This window comes from Hibiscus syriacus, unplaced genomic scaffold (assembly GCF_006381635.1).
Source record: "Hibiscus syriacus cultivar Baekdansim isolate YM2019G1 unplaced genomic scaffold, ASM638163v2 tig00110600_pilon, whole genome shotgun sequence".
Classification (NCBI taxonomy): Eukaryota; Viridiplantae; Streptophyta; class Magnoliopsida; order Malvales; family Malvaceae; genus Hibiscus; species Hibiscus syriacus.
The window spans coordinates 449,709-468,623 of NW_024062797.1; the positions used below are offsets into that span (position 1 = coordinate 449,709).

An 18,915-nucleotide genomic window follows, 5' to 3' on the forward strand; every position below is an offset into this window, starting at 1 on the left:
GAAATCTCCGGTGTACTGAACTTCAACGGTTAACAGCAGAGGGCTGACCGGCTGAACTCGGAAGATTTTGTATCTTGGAGACAAGCTTGCATGTTCTACTCGAGGCCGTTGGCATCAACAATATTATATGATGTTATCTGTTAATTCTACTTCTTGGACTCATTCAAGTGAATATTTCTTGTTCATTTATTTCTGAAGAAAGTAACAGGAGTGTTATCACGGGGACAAAAATTTATTGATTTCCCTACAAAATTTACAACATTTTCCTATGACAGACCACAATCTAAGGTTTCGGCTCGATTTTTGCAAACAGTCGATAAAGCGAAGCCTTCGGAACCATAAAAACTTATTGGGAAAAAAACTAAAAGTGCAAAGGGGAACAAGAATGGCTGGAGTTACTTGCATTTTAGACGACAATAGGTTGCTCGCCTTCGAGCTCGGAGATGACGATTAGCAAGTCCGTCATTGATAGGGAGAGAGGCTCTGTCTTTGGAGTTGGGTTAATAACCTGTGGTGCAACGAAGACCTGATTACGCATCAAAGTAAAACATGTTTACGATCGAGCAAGAGCTTTATGTACCTTATGATTGTCCTTCACGTATCCTATTGCGACTTCTTGACGCCAGCATGCCCTTTCGGTTAGCTCGGAGAATGACGGGTTCTCTCCTTCTTTCATGTAAAGACCAATATCCTGTCAAGAAACATGGATTTGGAGGATTACTTCAATAACAAGTAACGTTGTAGCGGATTACTTTAATGGTAAGTTGCCTTTACCTTCATATATATTTCATCACCTTCAGCATTCAGAACGTCTTTCCAGATCTCATTCAGATCACTGTGCTTGGCCACTGTTATGCAACACATACAGATATTTTTTTTATAAGATCAAACATCGAAACAATACGAATATCGCTTATATAACTTCAGGACCTTGAGCTGTTACGAGACTCATCACTTCCTCTGCCGCAATGTAAGTTAGAGATGGTTTGATTCTCGAAATCTGCAGGGTTCGATCGAAGTATGTCAACAATATGTGAAAAAGAAAAGCTTAGAAACCCAAAGATTATAAAACAAGAAATGTTCAAAACCACTGGGAAATTACTTGTTTGCCTAATTTCGAGTCGACTATCTCTGCAACCAGATTTTGCACCTGCAGAACAATCAACAACCGTTCTCGAGCTACTTAAATCTTAGCACTTTTCTACTTTCTTGGATAGCACTCAAACATTAAAATTCAAGACCATGAGGTTATCAAGATTATGTTGGACCGAACTTACCGTCACTCCGAGTTTGTTGCAGATATTTTCGGCAAGAAGAAGAGAGTATGCAGATTGCTTGTCTGCCCTCGATGGATCTGAAAAGTAAATGGTTAGTGGAAGGATAAACTTACCCGATAGAAACATCATCTATTCATAATCATTACCTCCGAGAAGCCATTCTCTATCGGAAATCACAACAATGGAAAAGGGAATAGACTTCGGTTTCACGACAGAATTTTGTACGTTCATTATAGTTTCCTCCAACGTGTCATAGTTCATGGAGTTTCCAAGCTGCAAGGCGTGCAGATAAAAAGACAGTATTCGAAGTAAAAGAAGTACCGACACGAGCAAATAAATGGGACAGTACCTTATGTATAACCTGGACATTTTTTAGTTTTGCTTGACCCGAAGCAGAGATTGCCCTCTTCCTTTCTTCTAACGGGACATCCGATAATACTTCCTGTATAGTGTGGATAACAGAAGCAAATGTAATCCAGTTTTACATCACGCACAAATGATACGATTCGATGCTTACGGTTGAAAATCAAGACTATAAGAATCCCTGAAGAAAATAAAAGCATACCAACACGCTTCCAGGGCCGAGATAATTATCATACTCTTCGATCATATGAATAACATCCGGGCGCCATCCAAGAATAAGTATGCACTCCGTGGGTCCAAGCGTCTGGTCCGAGGCCTACTTTTTCGGGACAAAAGAACATATATAAGTGGGATTATCAAGAAATTTCAATAGATGCTGTCACTTATATAGCGCTTATTATCTCTTTGTAAAACATACCTTTGATCCCAATCTTTTGGGACGTTTTACGATATTTAAAAACTGTTCTTTTCTCAATTCGAAATCATGATCAGGAGTATCAACGATGGTTTTGAAAACTTCCATGCCTCGGAGTCTTTTGGTTTCTTCATGTCCAACCTCCTCCAGTGCCTGCTGTTGTTTCCATGTCTTACTAATAGGCGCAATTAGCAATACCTACGCAAATAAAAGAGAAATACATCAGGAGCTAGGGATATGATCGAGCAAGGAATGCATGGACTCGATTTTTTCAGAATTCTGTTGACATACTTTGTCAGTTTCCTTCAGAATCTCATCATCCTTGGGATGAAAGTATATGTGACCACCCCTATAAATACCACAAACAACTGCCTGAAACGAAACCAACATAAGAAAACATCACTGAAGTTCTTAGCTCTAGTAAACACAAAGGTAAACGAAAAGCGTTACCTCTTGAAAACCCCGTCTTATTTTTCTGTAAGTCAATCCTGTTAGGCTAGGAAAACGGCAAAGAGTGAATACATTCTCTGCAGTAACACGATACTAGTTAGTTTCGGAGAAGTAGAGCACAATGATATGGACAAGAATCGGAATCGAGCTAAAATAGTACTATTAAACAAGAAAAGAATTGGAAAGCGGCTTTACTGGACCAAGAAGGATAACTATCCTACTTTAACCGGTACCCTGGTTCAGTACCATCCCAAAATATCTAAGAGTCGAGAAGTCCAAGTGCAGGTCCGGGTTTCGTTTCATCAAAAGATGGGATAAAATTTCAAGATGTCACAATAACTTAAAACTTTTGGAAAAGAAAGAAAAAGGCTATAAGCAACAGATCATAATCTTTAAGCTCTCATAGTTTACTTTTATAATTAAGCAAGTGCCTATAAATCTTAATGAGCCCCTTTTGCCGAGAACATTGAACAAATAGTTTAGAAGCAACATTTTCTACTGGCTCTACTTTCACTCCGGAAATCGACTTTAAGAGCTCGCATGTAGTGGAATTAGAAACCTGCATCAGAAAAGAAAAAAAAAGGTGACCAAAATTAAACTCGAACATTTCTCATAGAGTACTATTATTCCCACGGTTATGCATATGAACATACCTCAACAATTGTTGGTACAGATTCGATCTTGGGAATAGGTTGAAGTGCTAGTACAGAGAGAAATGCATCAGAATCGATTCCATACCTAATCAGTTAACAAACTGGTGTCACTAAACATCCCACGAAGAAAACTGTCCGTAGTACACAATAAATAACGTGAACTCGCAAAGAACCGTGGATAGAGATGAGCATAGCAAAGTGTATAAACATAACATCATTACAAAAATCTTCAACTAAACTTCACGACATGGTTTATTGCAGAACAACACTCGAGAATTAAAACAATAGTTGATGGAGGTCTTACTGGTCTCCTCTTGTAGGCAAGATGATAATGGCAAGTGCCTTATTGGCTGCCGCTCTTTGAAATGATTTTGTCAAACTAAGGCTACAGCTGCACAAGCAGAAACCTATGTTTAAGAAATGGAAACTTAACGACAAGGATAACTTGAATCAAATACATTTTATGAAGTTTTTATATTCGGGGAGGGGGCGTTGTTATTGTACCTCTTTGTAAGGACATCGATATGGTTAAGATCCTTGGCAACCTGGTCAGCTAGTTTGTCCATTTGCTTTCTCGGGAGATCTGACATAAGAAGAATTCTTTGCCTCCTATGAAAATATAAAGACGAAGAAACCGATAATTATGCACGAAAAAAAGGAAACAATAAACCTATGGAGGTGGCATAATGTTTACCTGGCTGTAGCAGTCCCTAAACGCACAGCGAATTCATGAGATCTATCTAGTTGCTTTAGAATGAAAGACAGACGACCGTTTAAACCACAAATGATGATATGATCGGACTCCAAAACTCGCATCTGAGCTCCTTCCCTGAGTTTTTGCATGTTTCTCTGCCATCCAAAAAAGAATTTTCAAAGGCATCTATGGTAGCTTACGTAAATAATGAGGTATTGCAAAAACGAAGAGGTAAAATCGAGCTCTTGTAAGAACTACTTACTCTGAATTGTTCTGTCATCGTGCTCAGCAACCGTGAATAAAACAATATGCCCCATATAGCAAGAACAAAGCCAATAAAACGCTCAACACGTGTTCTTTGCTGCAGTTCAATGCATGAATATCTTTTTCAGACTGGAAGTTTTCGAAATTGCTTTCGGAATCATGTGAGCAATATGAATGCAATCAAATTTCAAAGTAACGAAACGATTAGATTCATGACACACCACGCACTTGTAAATGAGTAGCTGATGAACAAAGGCACGCCCACGCCTCCCAGACACAGTCCTCTAGAGAATGTGTATTTCCCCTGTGTCGTTCAAGGCATAGCTTCCAGATTAGCGAACGAAAGTAGCATTATATCTCTTTGTCCTCTAGGAATTAGTGATTTTTCAATTATGTACATTACCTAAACTTGAAGAAGAGGAAACCACCAATGACAATAAACGAGCAGCACACTACCAGTAGAACCACGAGAATCCTACAAATGTTTTGTAACAAGTGAATTGTTCGATTCCGTGAACATAAATTCTCAACTTCAAGTCCAGGCAGACTCAAGAGGGAATAGAAGTTATATATTAAAAAGGCAATATAAACAACTGATAACTTGTATAGCAGAAGAAATGTGTTTATGATTGTAATTAGTCATGGTAATTAGTCACTACAAACGAAAGAAAACACCGCGAAAATAGATGGTAAGCAAAGTTTCTCTTACGTGGCAACATTTTTCTCGAGTTGAATGTTGAACAAATACAGTAACCGTGATATGTTCCATTGAAGATCCTGAATGATAGGCAAGGACACATCCAAGTTTAGAGGTGTCGGTTTATTCAACGAACTAGATACGCAGGCAAAAGGTAAACTTGTAGCTGCTGGTATCCGATGTAGATGTTGAAATAACTGATGGACCATCTTTATTAACGAGTCGACAAAATCTAGTTGCATCAGTCTCAGTAAGAAAAATGATGACAGAGTTCCAGTGATCAGTTTATTACGATGATCCTTCACCTGCAAGGATGACAATCAAGAACATTAGGGAATAACAAATCTTCTTGTCATTTCACTCCACTATATGCTATAATTTCCATTAGGTTCATGTCCAGAGCGGCAAGTCCATAACGGGACCGCTGTCAAAAGTGAAACTTGGACCCGATTAATGCTTCACTTAATCCACCAGCAGATGCATACATAGTCGTTATAAGGATAAAGAAATCGAAAGAACAAATTATAGCATCAAGAAAGAACATCCATGTTAGCTCTTTTGAAATTCATGATTTATGACTCACGGGGGAACTATTATGCAGGTCCTTCCGAAAGAGTTCGGCATCTGAAACAAACTTCAAGTTATATGTTGCTCTTTGAATGGTAACCTTCCGTTTTCCTGGAGAAGGAAAGCTATCAATGTTCTTTCGAAATGTGAATTTCTTTTTTAAATCAAGGAAAAGGAAAAGTAGGACGAAGAGGTTCTAACATATAAACATGCCAATCCTCATAAACATAAACTAGAAAGCATATTTTTAAGTGAAACTACAATCCTATAAAACACAAACGTCGACGAGTAACGTAATGCGGACTCATTCAATGTAACAACCAAATTCACCTATTTAAACTCATGTGACAGAAGTTTGAGAAAGAGTGGCTTTCGAAAGCAATTACAGTTCCATAGTTGACATAAATGGATAATGATTAACTGCTCATTGATGGGAACTCAACATAGATATTGATTTGACGAACTATTAGTGCAAACAGCGAGGACTCACCTCCGTTGTATATGAAGTTATTCGCGTTGTTAGATGAAGAAATGTACCACCAAAAGCTGCACGTTGATTTCTGGGAAAGTATCATATTGTTTGAGCCTCTTATTATGCCTAGTGTTCTACAACAAAATTCAAGAACTTCAAATGATCGATAGCTCACATACATTAATTAAACTATAAATAAAGGCAATCCTTCATAGCACATCCTCTATCTGAAACCACGAACATTCCTTTGGAAATATAAGATTATGTGATCGATGAAGCATAAAGACAATGGAGAAACAGGAAAAAGAAAGGCAAGCTTGTCTTTAATCAATCAATATCATTCTTCAACAAGGATCATTGCTATTGAAACTTAATACATTCAGATTAACTAAAAATCCCAATATTTTCAGCCCTCTTTGATCTATAAATGGAAAAAAATGAACAAAAGACATGATCAAGAACTAATCAGCCACTTAATTAAGATTAATAATACAAATCCCAGCTCACCGGTGACTTTTGTCAATCTAGTTGATCACTATATCTCTGACTGTAGCCATGATAATGCGTATTAGGCCAATGATTTGGCAATTTACTAAACTTGGTTCAATACCACAATGAATGATCAATACAGATGCTTTAAAATTTGGAGAAAAATGAGTGCTTTAAAATCATATGATCACCAATGCTTTAAAAAGAAAAAGACTTGGACATGAAAATGTACCTGCATAAAGCAGAAGAAGAGGGCTGAGTCAGCCTGGAAATTCTAGAGGGCAACAACCATGGCTGGGGGCTCTGTAACTGATGAAACACCATTTTTCCTTCTTTTTTCTATTAGTGAAGGATGAAGAAACAAAAAAAAGTTGAAAAAAACAAATTTTTTTATTTGGTTTGAAGAAATAGACAAAAAATGAGTAAAAGGAAACGGTTTTAGAGTGCAAACTTGCAGTCATTTTCATTTGGGAGAAACTTACTGTGGCATAGGCATCTGAACACCACTTGTCCACTTCATTGCTGCTCTCCTTGTTTCTCTCTCAGCTTTGTTATGCATTCACGTTGACATCAGTATTTTTAGATTAAAAGTTGCATTCCATACGGAACAAAATCCGTTGATTTTTGTGGTTGAAATTACTTTTTGGATATTCTAAACTAAAAAAATTAAGGAAAAAATGGAAGATTTTGGAATTTCAAAGTCGATTGTTGAATAAAATAATTTCTTATTCTTGCATACATTTAAAATATATAACATGTTGGGAGTTATTCACGATCCTCTAATACAGACAGCAATATATATATATATATACATGGTACAATTCTCATACAAGCTGAACAGATATCTCTAGTATGCTACAAGTATTAACACTGGTTACTAATGATTTCCGAATTCAAGACGAGAGTTCGGATACAAGATTCCTGATTCGACTATGAGCGATAATTTACCTCGCAACAACCGGAGGAGCCGATAGATTATCCTCGGATTCATCGAAAATAAGATCGTCACTCCTAGACAATGTATAGACGATATCGACCATGCTGGGCCGTTTAGTAGGATCTTTATTCAGACAAGAAACGGCGACGGCCATAACATTTATCACGCCCTCCATTGATAAACTCTGCTCCAGTAAACTTCCATCCATAAATTCCTTCACCTTCCTCACCTTCCTCTCCTCATTCCCATCCAAGATTCCTTCAACACTTGCCCATAAAAGCTTCCCGTCGTCGTCGATGGCTTCCCTGCCCGATACAAGCTCGAGTAAAACCACCCCGAAGGAGAAAACATCCATCCTCGTCGAGACCACCCCATCGGCGAGATATTCCGGCGCGATGTAACCTTGGGTGCCGACGATATGCATCGTTATGGCGTTGCAGCCGGATTTCGCTAACCCAAAGTTGGCGATCTTGGCCCTCATGTTGGAGTCCAAGAGAATGTTGCTGGTTTTGATGTCTTTATGTACCACTCTAGGCCTTGTATGTTCATGGATGTATTGCAGACCGTTGGCAACATCGATTGCGATTCTTAACCTCGTTTTCCAGTTCAGTTTTTCGGTCTCGTTTTCGTGAAGCCAAGAGAAAAGCGAGCCGTTCTCGATGAACTCGTAGACCAGATAGCAATTTGTGTCTTCAGGATCAATGCAGAAGCCCTCCAACTTCACTAGATTTCCATGGTTTACCTTCAAGTGACAGATACAGGATCAGGACAACGGTACCAAAATGCAAAATAAGAATATTCGAACTTTTGGATCGTTTTTAAAGGTAACAGCATGAACTAATCTTGTGTGGGATCGAATCACGATATTTACAGAAATATAATACTTCTTTACTTAATTAAAAAATATATATTTTTTATTGATTATTTACTGCAATTATTGAGCAAATTTGATGTAATTAGCTGTTTAATACTATCCAAAACTAAATAAGTGGGACTTAGTCTCCTTAATCAATCATTTTCATTTTTTCAAAATTCAAGCACCTCAGACTTGCCAATTGGGAATAGTAAAAACAAATTAATTCCATTAATTAGCCTAATCAACTTAACCTAATCTTTATTTTATTGGTAATAAAAGATTAGCCATTTGCTATCATCATTTGTTAATTAAATCCCTCCCACTGATGTCCTTATCTGCTAAAGAATTATTACCAATTATTCCCATTTTACTAAAATCTTTTCACATTAGTCCTTGGAATAATGACAGGAAACAAACAGAAAATTTTTCCCAGAAATCAAAGGGAAAAAAAGGATACCTTTTGTAAGATCTTAAGCTCTTCACATGCATTCCACTTCATCTTCTTGATTGCATATGCATCTCCATCAATGGAACCTTTATAAACAGATCCCTGAATCAAGCAACTGTCACTGAAGAAATCAGTGGCTTCTTTAAGCTCATCAACCTTGAAAACTCTATACTTATCCAAGCAATCCGATACATCCGCCATTAAATTAGCTTCAGTCCCCTTCATCCCCATCCCAGGCTTGTTCATCTTCAACCTCTGATTCTCTTCATCCCTCTCCTTCGCTCTCTTGTTAGATAAAACCTCTCTATAAACCAACACGAAAAGGAACAAAATCATCAGAATCCCACAAGTTCCCAACCCGACAGACAGTCCAACAATGACACCTGTCCTCTCAGTTCTTCCAGGAGATCCAGCAGGGGCTGGCTCGGGTTGAGACAAAACAGGTAAACGATTAACAGGGATGAATATAGTATCTGATAGCTGGATGTTATCGCCATTGATATCAATTATATCCTGTCTTCGAACCCCAAACCTCGAAGCAACGGCTGACAAATCATCAAACGGCTGGAACACATAAGTAACAAGATAGTTCACACCGTTTCGGATCTGGGTTTCGTTGGGACACTTGCAGAAGATCGGAAAAACGATCCGATCGCCGATGTCGAGCTGTGTAGGGACGGCGTCGGGGTTGAAAGCTTCGACGGATTGGTAAGTGGTGAGGTTCTGGAAATTCAAACTCGAAACCCGATAAAAAGTGTCGCCTCTCTGGATGGTGTAAGTGAGTCTAGCAGCCGAAAGACTGCCCACGGTGGCGTTGATGGAGTTGCAGGCACATGAGACGGGGACGAAGAGGAGCTGGTTCGGGACGAGAGGAGCTGATGGGGTGGAGATATTGCTTGGTTCGGATATCATTAAACGGCTGAGATTGAAAAGGTCAGCAATGGAAGCGAGGTCGAGGAAATCGGGTGCGTTGGGTCGGTACGAAACGTAGGTTTGGCATGGATAAGTGGTTTGGTTCGGGGAACAAGTGTAGCCTGTGATGTTTGGTGGGAGCTGGGAGTTGCCATGGAAGAAGAAGAAGAAGAAGGGTAGACAGTAAAACAAAGAGACAGGGATCGGATCGGGTTTGGTTCTCATTTTCTCTGTAATCTGTGTTTTGGTTCGGTTCAGTTTGTTGGTTGGTTTGAGTTTTATAACATGAGAAAGTGAAACCGGGAACTGTTTGTTGTCTTTGGTTGACAACTGACTTACACTATTGTTTTTAAAAGGGATTATAAATTGTTGAGTTAATTATATACCAAACTAATTCCATTTTTCCCATATGGATGTTCAAACTTTGTTTTAATCATCTAGGTGCCTAACATTATAATCGTTCTCACTTTAGATGTCTGAACCGTAACTGTCGTTAAAATATATCATTAAATGATACGTGTTATATTTTTCTAATTTTAAAAAGTTTATTTAAAATTATATTTAAAAAAGAAATTTTTAAAAAAATAACCCCAAACTTTGAAAATACTTATTTCAACCCTAAACCCATACCAGCCGTCGCCCCTTTGTCTCCGACGAAGCTCCATCCGACCTTACCTCCCCTTGAAGACCAATAATCCTATGAAATTGCCACCAACCGACGGCTAATTGAGTTTTGTACCCCACGAACCCTATTTTGAAAATCATTACATAACACGATCCAGACGGTCAATCGACAGCGACTATGACGACATATGACTAGGAAGATGGTAGAGACTACGTCGGCGGCAGTGGTCTTGACCGGCAAGGGCAATGACAATGGGTTAGGATAAGGGATTTAGGATTTTTAGGGATTTGTGTTTGTTTGTAATTTAAGAGAAATAAGGATTCTTTTTATAAATATAATAATTTTTTTTAATTTTTCAAAAAAAATAAAATTATCAGAACAAGACACGTGTCACTTAGTAAAGAAAATTAACAAAGACTACGATCCAGCCACCTAAAATGATAACGTTTATAATATTAGGCACCTAGATCGTTAAAAAATTTGAACACCTAAATAAGAAAAACGATGTAGTTTTGAAACCTATTTTATAGTATGCCTAATTTTTTTAATTGATAAATTGAACTAGAGTAAAATATATTAAAAATTCAACTCGAACTCAATTGATAATAGATGAAAGATTCGAGTTGAATATAAAACTATTTGATTTGTTGAGGTCGTGATAAAATTATAATCATTTTAGAGATAAAGCTGTAATCTTAATGTTAAGAGGGTCTAAATTGAATTATGAATTTTCCAGAGAGACTAGGACAGTAATTTAACCATTTCAACCAAGGATCTAAATTGAATTATAAATTTTCCAGATTTGAATTGAAAGTGAAAACTTTCAAGTCAACTCTTTTGATTGTAAGGGCTTCCGAAGTGCACCGGCAATTACTTGAACGGTAAGAATGAAAATTGGTTTTTTTACACTTGATAATTTTTTTCAAATTGGTCTTTGAATTATTTTTTGTTCAATTAGATCCCTAAATTTATATATGATTCTATTAATTAAAATCAACATTATGAAATCGTATCACGTCATTATAACAATTAAAATAAAAAAATAAATCTTCATATGTGGATTGACAATCACTTGTAAACTTAATGTTATGAACGAAAATAGATAAATAAAAGATAAAATACATTTTAATCTTTAAGTCTGAATTTTTTTAATCTACGTTAATCCTTAAATTTAGATTATCGGTCGTTTTGATTATATCACACTCTGAGCATGTGCTATATAATCAAAAGATTTAAAAAATCAAATTTCAGGATTAAATTAAAAGAAAATATTAAATATAAGGACTCAAAGTTATTTTCCCAAAAATAAGCCAATAAGGTAGTTGGCGTAGCGGAAGGGCCATGTATACCGGTGGTCAGCAATGACTAGACTTTGATGATGGCGTCTTGCGCACTCAGAAAATGAAGGAATGATAATAGAGTTATAGTGAGGTTTAACGGATTCTTTGAATTATTTAAAAAAGGAATAATTATAAAACAAGTCCCTCAGTATACATTTTTTCCTAATAGACTCCCAATTTTTTATTCAACTAAGTGTCTAACGTTCCAAACGTTTCCATTTTAGGTGCCTAAGCCTATCTGTTGTTAATTTTTTTTATTAAATAACACATGTCACGTTCTGGTACTTTTGAAAATTTTGTTTAAAATAAAAAAACTTGAAATTATACTTTTTTTAAATAAAACCCCTAAAAATTTTGAACATTTTAAAAACTTCCCCCAAACTTTGAAAAAACCTAAATCTAATCTATATACCCACGTCGATCGCCACCATTACCGTTGATCGAATCTCCACTCGATCGCACCTCCACCGATGACCAGTTACTCGACCGTAAGGACGAATATCTCGACAAAATCTATAACATTCATAGCCTTATACGTGACTCCATGGCGCCTCGACGACCATCTCGACAACAAGGATGACGCCTTTCGACTAGGGAGATGGCAAGGACAACGTCGACAACAACGATCGTAACTGACAAGAAAGGTAAGGTTAGGGCTAGAGATATGTTTTTCTTTAAATTTTAGATAAATTAGGATTTTTATTTTAAATATAGACATATTTTTAAGTTTTTTTAAATTATTTTTTTAAAACTATAAGAATGTGACACGTGTCATTTAACGATGCAATTTAATGACAGTTACAATCCGGGCGCCTAAAGTGATAACGTTTGTAATATTAGACACCTAGATTATTCAAAAAATTTGAACACCTATTTAAAAAAAAAGATATAATTTGAACACTTATTTTATAATTAAGCCTTAAAAAATTAAAATTTAAGGTTTAGAACTCATCTCCTTGCTACATCATCCATCTTTACAGTGAAATTATTGTTATTAAATTAAAACTTAATTATAATAAATTTTCTTTTATTTTTTTATGTTTTTTTTAAATTATCACTTGTTCAAATCGTAAGAATGATTTTTTATTTATAATTTTATTTGGTTATATATATATATATATATATATAATCGTCTATCAAGTAGTCGTTAATTTTTAATTATTTTAGAGTTCAAACTCCACATTAATAAAATAATGGAACCTTCTCATAAACCTTCAATAAAATTTTTTTTATTTCGTGTAGAAAAGGAAAGAAATAGAATATAAATTGTAGAAAAAGAAATAAATAGAATATATATATATATATATATATATATATAAATAAAGAAAAATAATTTATTTATTATGATATTTTTTATATTTTTTTTCATAATACGATTTAATAAAAAGTAGTTTACATCTAAACAAAATTCTAATTTCATCTTATCTTGTATTTATTAGTTATTTTTTAAAGAAAAAAAGTTAATTCTTTCTATGTTATAAAAATAAGTAAATTATTCAAAGTTTTAATTTTTGGGCCGGATTTGATCAAGATGTCAAATTTTAAGTTATCATGTTGATTTTCTTACTTTGTATCATTATATTAAATTTTGATACGTGACTTACAGTTATAGATGATTTTTTACTTTCTTCGACTCAAATTTATAATTTATTGGTAGTCTTCCGATAATTTAATCTCTTTTATAATTTATTTGTTCGAGTTATATTCATCTATTTGGTTTTTTTTATTTAAAAATATAATAATTACCACAAAATCTCTGTCTCAGGTACAAAAGCTTTGGCCGGTTACCACAAGTTCATCAAGCGGTGGTCTCCTCCAGCGGCTTCCCAGCTATTTTTATTTTATTATTGTTTGATTTCATTAATTTTTATTTATATTTTAACATATTTAAAATAATATTTTTACTCTTTTTCTAGTAAATGATATTATATCTATTAGGGTTTTTGAGCTCTCGGTGCATATTTTTTCATTGGTCTTCTTCTTAGTCTATATTTTTTTGAGATTTCTTAGTTTGTTTTTCGATGCATAATTATTTTATTCGTTTGCATATGACATTTTGTTGGTTCTCAAATATATGTGTCATATAAGACTGCGGTTAAAGGAAAATTTATTTTTTATTCGTTCACTTCAGATAGTCAGAGTTTTTATCTTTATTATGTTGTTAATGGTCGATCAATGGTATATTTTGTTTTTTTATAGACATAAATGCATTTATCTAGTATACATGTGACTAGATGATGATATTTTATTTAGCAAATAAATATATTACAGTTCAACGTTCAATATAATAATAATAATAATAATAATAATTACTGATAGAAAGATTAAAAAAATGTCAGTTGGGAATCTCGAAATGAGTAGGAGCCTCAGCATCCTTCGACAGCGCCTAAACTAGCAGCTGCTTGATTCTCTCCTTTCTTCTTCTCTTCAACTCGTCGATTCTCACTCTTCAAGTCCACTTTGAAACTAGCATCCTTAGATGACGTTAAATGAGCTCTGCGGTGTTTCTGTGATTTTCATAAAGTTCCTTTCAAGCGGTAGCTATAAGGGCATATTTGAGTTGTTGAAGTCCGATAGTTAAAGGTCTTGTACTCTTGTTGCTTGGTACTACAAGGTGATGTATAGTTCTTCACGTGAGCTGAATTCCATTTGGCATTGCTGTTATAGGAGAAAAAGTAGGAAGTGGCTTTGGTGATTTAATATTGTTGGTTTGATGGGTTAGAGATCGATTGTTTAAGTGCTCTGTAGTATTGTGTTCTGGTTTGTGGTGTTTTGGTTTTCATCTACAGATTCGACAGTGGCTAAAAAACTGTTAGTGCTGTTGGTTCTGCTTGGTTTCTTTAAGTGCGGTGGTGGATAAGGTCAACGGCAGTCCCCGTGCCGTTCCAGTGTTAGGAACGTATCAGGTACTGAAACGTGGGAAGGAGTGCTGTCCCCGTGCTTCATAGCTTGCAGCAGTGGATTGGAAGTTTGGTACTCATTTTGTCTGATCTCACATTATGTTGAGTAATCAAGGAATGTTGAGATTAAGACCTTTCTAAGGCAATGGGAAATTTGAGTCTAATATGGAGTTTTTTAATTCTGGGTCTGTCAAGCCGCGATACTTGATGCAAAATCGTGCATGGAGAGGCCTCCTAAAAGGGAGGCAAGATGGACGAACATGCACATTGCACCCGATAAAAGATAGAGATGTAAGAGCTGGATTTTGATGGTAAGAGTGATAGGTGGAATGGCCAAAATGGTATATATTATTGCTTCATAGAGACATTGGTGGGACTAAAAGGGTCAGTCTGACGTTTATATTCAGCTGTCGCATGATATTTAGTTACTTGGTTGATGAATAATGCAAGTTGGGATGATGCTATGCTTTTACGAAGCTCGTTTTATTCAGGATTTATCAAGGTGATTTACTGCCTTCTCTTGACCCGTGCGCTCTCATTCCGAGAGGAACGGTTCTGTGGGTGGTTTACATATTATGTTAGGTTTTTAACTAGACTCTTAATTTAGGTGTTATTATTGTCGAGCGAGAAAAAAAAAGTCCACTCTCATTTCTCACTAGTTGTAAGCTCTCTTTCCACATTTATCAGTCTTTTTTTTGTTGTTGAAAAGATATGTTTTTTATGGTTAATTGCTTGATGAGCATTGTTTGTTCAGTCTAGTTTTTACCTGTTTCATATTGGTTGGTGTGTTAGTTTTGGTAGTCTGCTTCTGCTGCTGCTGCTGCTGCTGTTCCGTGCAAACTAGTTGGGTTTCTCGTTTATTGATCGATGGGACGATACTAATAGCGTCTTTGCAAATTATAGAACATATTTATGATCTTATTGTTTTTAGTAAAGAAGTGATTTTAATGATAAAACGTTGACGAGTGTGCAATGAAGTCAAGGAAATAACGAGAAGAAATAATTTGCAAGGAGTTGCTGTTGATCAGATTGATTTTAATGATACCAATCGTCGGTATTCTTTATTTTATTTTTTTCAATAAATTTATCTGTGTTACATGTTTCCATAAGTCTTTATATCACATTTTTTTATTTTTTTGACATGTTTTCGGTTCTTTGTATTTTTTTTCTCTAAAGATTGATTTGACATCGTCACGATTGATCAATATGACACTTATCTAATATCTTGTGATCTTTCTTGCTTTGGACTCTCCTATTGGATTTGGATACCCGATTTGCGTTCGTAGATAGCTTTTCACGTAGCTCGAGTCTGATTTGCAGTTTGTCGTGGTATTTCAATAGTTTAATCCCCTTTTGTGGTTCGTTTTTCGATTCGATCAGATCTGTTTGTATCTATCTTTGTTCGAGTTTTTTGGTTAGATTTAATTTTTCCTTGTATGATCCTTATGTTATCTTAAGTTGCTAGTTTTGTTTCAATGATTATATAAAAGTTTCCTAATTATATGTTAAATTTACCATTGTGATGGTAAATCTTTCTTTTAATTTGAGATATTTTTTTTATTTTAAATAAAAATAATTTATTCTTTAAAAATATTATCTATGAAGTTCAACCTTTAAGGACAAAAAGACTAGGTAAACAGTGCAGTCATAATAATAAATTATTTAAATAGTGATGCGATTAAAGACTTGAGGGCAACCTACTATCCTACCTCCTATTACCTCATTATATATGAGAATAGAGTCAGCTAATTTTTTTTATTTTCATTTAAATTATTTAAAGATTAAATGTGTAATTTTATTAAATAACTTCAAAAAATTTGATCTTAAGTTTGGTCACTGCTAAAACTAGGCTTGTAAATAAATTTACGTTCAACGAATCGTTTATGAACTGTTCAACAAAAGATTTATTCATATTCGTTCATTTAATTAAAAAACATAAAATATTGTTTATTTATTTAATTAAACGAACAGTTTATGAACTGTTCGACAAGAAGTTTATTCATGTTCATTACATAAACAAAAAGCTCATTTGTTCATTTACATTCATAAACGTTCGATAATTTGTTTATTTATTTATATTTGTTTATTTATATTCGTTTATGTTCTCTCGACTCGTTTAAAATATTAAAATTTAATAAATTTTAACCTTAAACCAATTAATATTGTTAAGTTCAATTAATTTTAAACCCAAATAAAAAAATACTCAAATCAATTAAAAAAATATATAAATCAAAATAATTTTATATTCGTTTGTTTGTGTTTATTTACATTCGTTCGTTTATATTCATTTATCATAACTAAAATTTTTAATGAACGATCAAAAAATAAAAAAAATTATTCATTTAATTGTTCAGGTTCATATGTTTATTTAATTAAAGTTAAACAAACGAATATAAGAATGTCCTAGTTCTTGTTTATTCGATTCTTTTACGACACTAGATAAAACAGCACAGGAAACAAAGGACATTGTAATCAAGAAAGAGGGTTGATTATTGATCTGAATGTATGTAAATAATCATTTGTTAGAGATTAGACTGTGAATAAATGATATTACTACTTCAAAATTCACGAACATGATCATCCCAAGCAACAAATTTGTCTCCAAGGCCGGCTTCTAGATCTGACCACCGCCCTTCCTCAAACTCCACCGTGCCTTCCACCACCTTCACCTCCACGAAAACAAACAACTCAGCTATCTCCACCACCTCCACCGTCAGAACCACCCTCCCTTTCCCCAACCCCAACACCCTCTCTTCCCTTCTCAACTCTGTACCCCAATCTCTCCCTGCCTCCTCCACCCTCTCCATAACTCCTTCCAACTCCATTGATGTCCTATACCTCTTCTCCTTCCTGTTCACCTCTTCAAAAGACCAGACAGATCCAACCCCGAAGACAATGATATTATGTCAAAAGCATTAACCCCATTACAGACCATCTCATGTTTCAACTTCCTGCCCTGCAACAAACTGTCCTGTTCCTTGATCGATGATTTGTACGCAGTTAGAGATCTCTTGAGCCATGGTGTTTCCGTCAACCTCACCAAGCTCATTCTCGTGGAAGGATTGGATCCAAAAGCTGCCGTATGATGGTTTTCGCTGGCTTTGATATCCAAGATGGAAACTCGAATTCCCTACGATGAATCTTTTATACATCTCCACTAAATTACTGTCATCAAAGGGTAATTTTCCTGCCAGCAAAACGAACAGTATCACCCCACAAGACCAAGCATCGGCCTTGGAACCGTCGTATCCTTTCATCCGGACAACCTCGGGGGCCGTATAAGCCGGTGTTCCGCAAGCTGTGTGTAAAAGCGCATTGTTTAGCTGCTCCGGGAGAGCCGAGAGGCCAAAGTCCGAAACTTTAAGGTTTCCGTTTTGGTCTAACAAGAGATTTTGCGGCTTCAAATCACGGTGGGCAACGCCGTTTCGGTGACAGAAATGGAGGGCGGAGACGAGTTGAGTAAAGTACCTACGAGCGGAGGTTTCGGTCAATCGGCCTCGGCGTAAAACTTTGGAGAAAAGTTCACCGCCGGAAGCAAATTCCATGACGAGATAGATCTTCGTCTTGGTGGCCATGACTTCGTGGATTTTGAGTATGTTCGGGTGATGTTGAAGGCGGCGCATGGCGGAAACCTCACTGATGATCCTCTGTTCCATGGCGGCGTCCACCGTTTTCCTCTTGTCTATAATCTTGATCGCCACGACGTTGCTGCTGTCATCGAGTAAAGTCGCCTCCTGAACCTTGGCAAAGCTTCCATGTCCCAACAAACGACCCAATTGATACTTGCCCAAGAGTATGCCGCCGGTGGGTGTTTTGGTTCGGGTGATTCTTATCGGCGGTGGCGATGGAAGTTGTGGTGGCGGTGGATCATGCTGTGAAGGTGTTGATGGTGGCGGTGGAAGGGGCGGAGGAGGCCCCGATGGCATTGTCACTAGTGGTGGTGCTAGAAAGGAGAGATTGAGACCAAGAGGGAGAGTTCCACAAGGGTCGATTGAGGGGCAAGTAGGCTTTATATATGGAGGGAAGTTCGCTTCCCCTGAACTTTATTATTGGGTAAAGCACATCATTAGTCATTGAATTATATTTAAATAATTATTTAGGCAATTACATTTTTAAAATTGTTATAAAACCATTAATTTAATATTATAATATTTCAAAACATGATAAATTCAATAACTTTCCTAATGATTTTATAAAAATTAATAATTATTTTATAATTTTTGAAAACTCATTGACTAAAATGATTATTTTACATTGTGAAGTGACCTCTAATATACTTAACCTTTGTTTATTTTATTTTACCTAATTAATGACCAACGGGACTGCGTACAATAATTAGTGTAAATTAATCCCCCAAACGTTTGTTTAAGGGAATATTCGTTTTTGCTTTCAAGTCTATTATATAGGCACGTAATAATAGATTTTGTTAAATCGTTACATTTTTTTTGAAAAATAAGAATATCCAGATTTAGACACGTGTACATAAACCAACGGTTTAGGAAAATATATAAATTATAAAAAATTATTTTTATGAAAAGAAAATATAATTTGATGAT

The 18,915-nt window shown here is 35.6% G+C and overlaps 2 protein-coding genes and 1 pseudogene across 2 annotated transcripts; all 3 read right to left on the bottom strand.

Annotated features, from left to right (window-relative positions):
• Window positions 1-331: 331 nt before the first annotated feature.
• LOC120134925 (putative ion channel POLLUX-like 2) lies at window positions 332-4,414 on the bottom strand. The gene is made up of 19 exons (XM_039151300.1): window positions 4,345-4,414; window positions 4,115-4,213; window positions 3,853-4,007; window positions 3,663-3,767; window positions 3,463-3,549; window positions 3,159-3,243; window positions 2,917-3,064; window positions 2,506-2,582; window positions 2,347-2,427; window positions 2,059-2,253; window positions 1,843-1,956; window positions 1,627-1,719; window positions 1,424-1,550; window positions 1,278-1,354; window positions 1,103-1,150; window positions 931-1,000; window positions 775-848; window positions 581-691; window positions 332-508 (listed from the first exon to the last, which is right to left on the bottom strand). Exons 2-19 carry the CDS (start codon window positions 4,130-4,132, stop codon window positions 407-409), a joined length of 1,767 nt encoding a protein of 588 aa, XP_039007231.1. The 5' UTR covers window positions 4,133-4,213; window positions 4,345-4,414; the 3' UTR covers window positions 332-406.
• Window positions 4,415-7,160: 2,746 nt separating this feature from the next.
• Window positions 7,161-9,759, bottom strand: LOC120134960 (serine/threonine receptor-like kinase NFP). The gene is made up of 2 exons (XM_039151336.1): window positions 8,592-9,759; window positions 7,161-8,020 (listed from the first exon to the last, which is right to left on the bottom strand). Exons 1-2 carry the CDS (start codon window positions 9,717-9,719, stop codon window positions 7,286-7,288), a joined length of 1,863 nt encoding a protein of 620 aa, XP_039007267.1. The 5' UTR covers window positions 9,720-9,759; the 3' UTR covers window positions 7,161-7,285.
• A 7,072-nt stretch (window positions 9,760-16,831) lies between these two features.
• On the bottom strand, window positions 16,832-18,366 carry LOC120134911 (annotated as a pseudogene).
• Window positions 18,367-18,915: the final 549 nt, after the last annotated feature.

Coding starts and splice junctions, on each gene's coding strand:
- LOC120134960 (XM_039151336.1), bottom strand. CDS start 9,719: ATGAGAACCAAACCCGATCCGATCCCTGTCTCTTTGTTTTACTGTCTA. Junction 8,021..8,591: donor AGCTTAAGATCTTACAAAAG/GTATCCTTTTTT, acceptor TGTCACTTGAAG/GTAAACCATGGAAATCTAGT.
- LOC120134925 (XM_039151300.1), bottom strand. Junction 3,550..3,662: donor ATCGATGTCCTTACAAAGAG/GTACAATAACAA, acceptor CTGCTTGTGCAG/CTGTAGCCTTAGTTTGACAA. Junction 3,244..3,462: donor TTGCCTACAAGAGGAGACCA/GTAAGACCTCCA, acceptor TTAACTGATTAG/GTATGGAATCGATTCTGATG.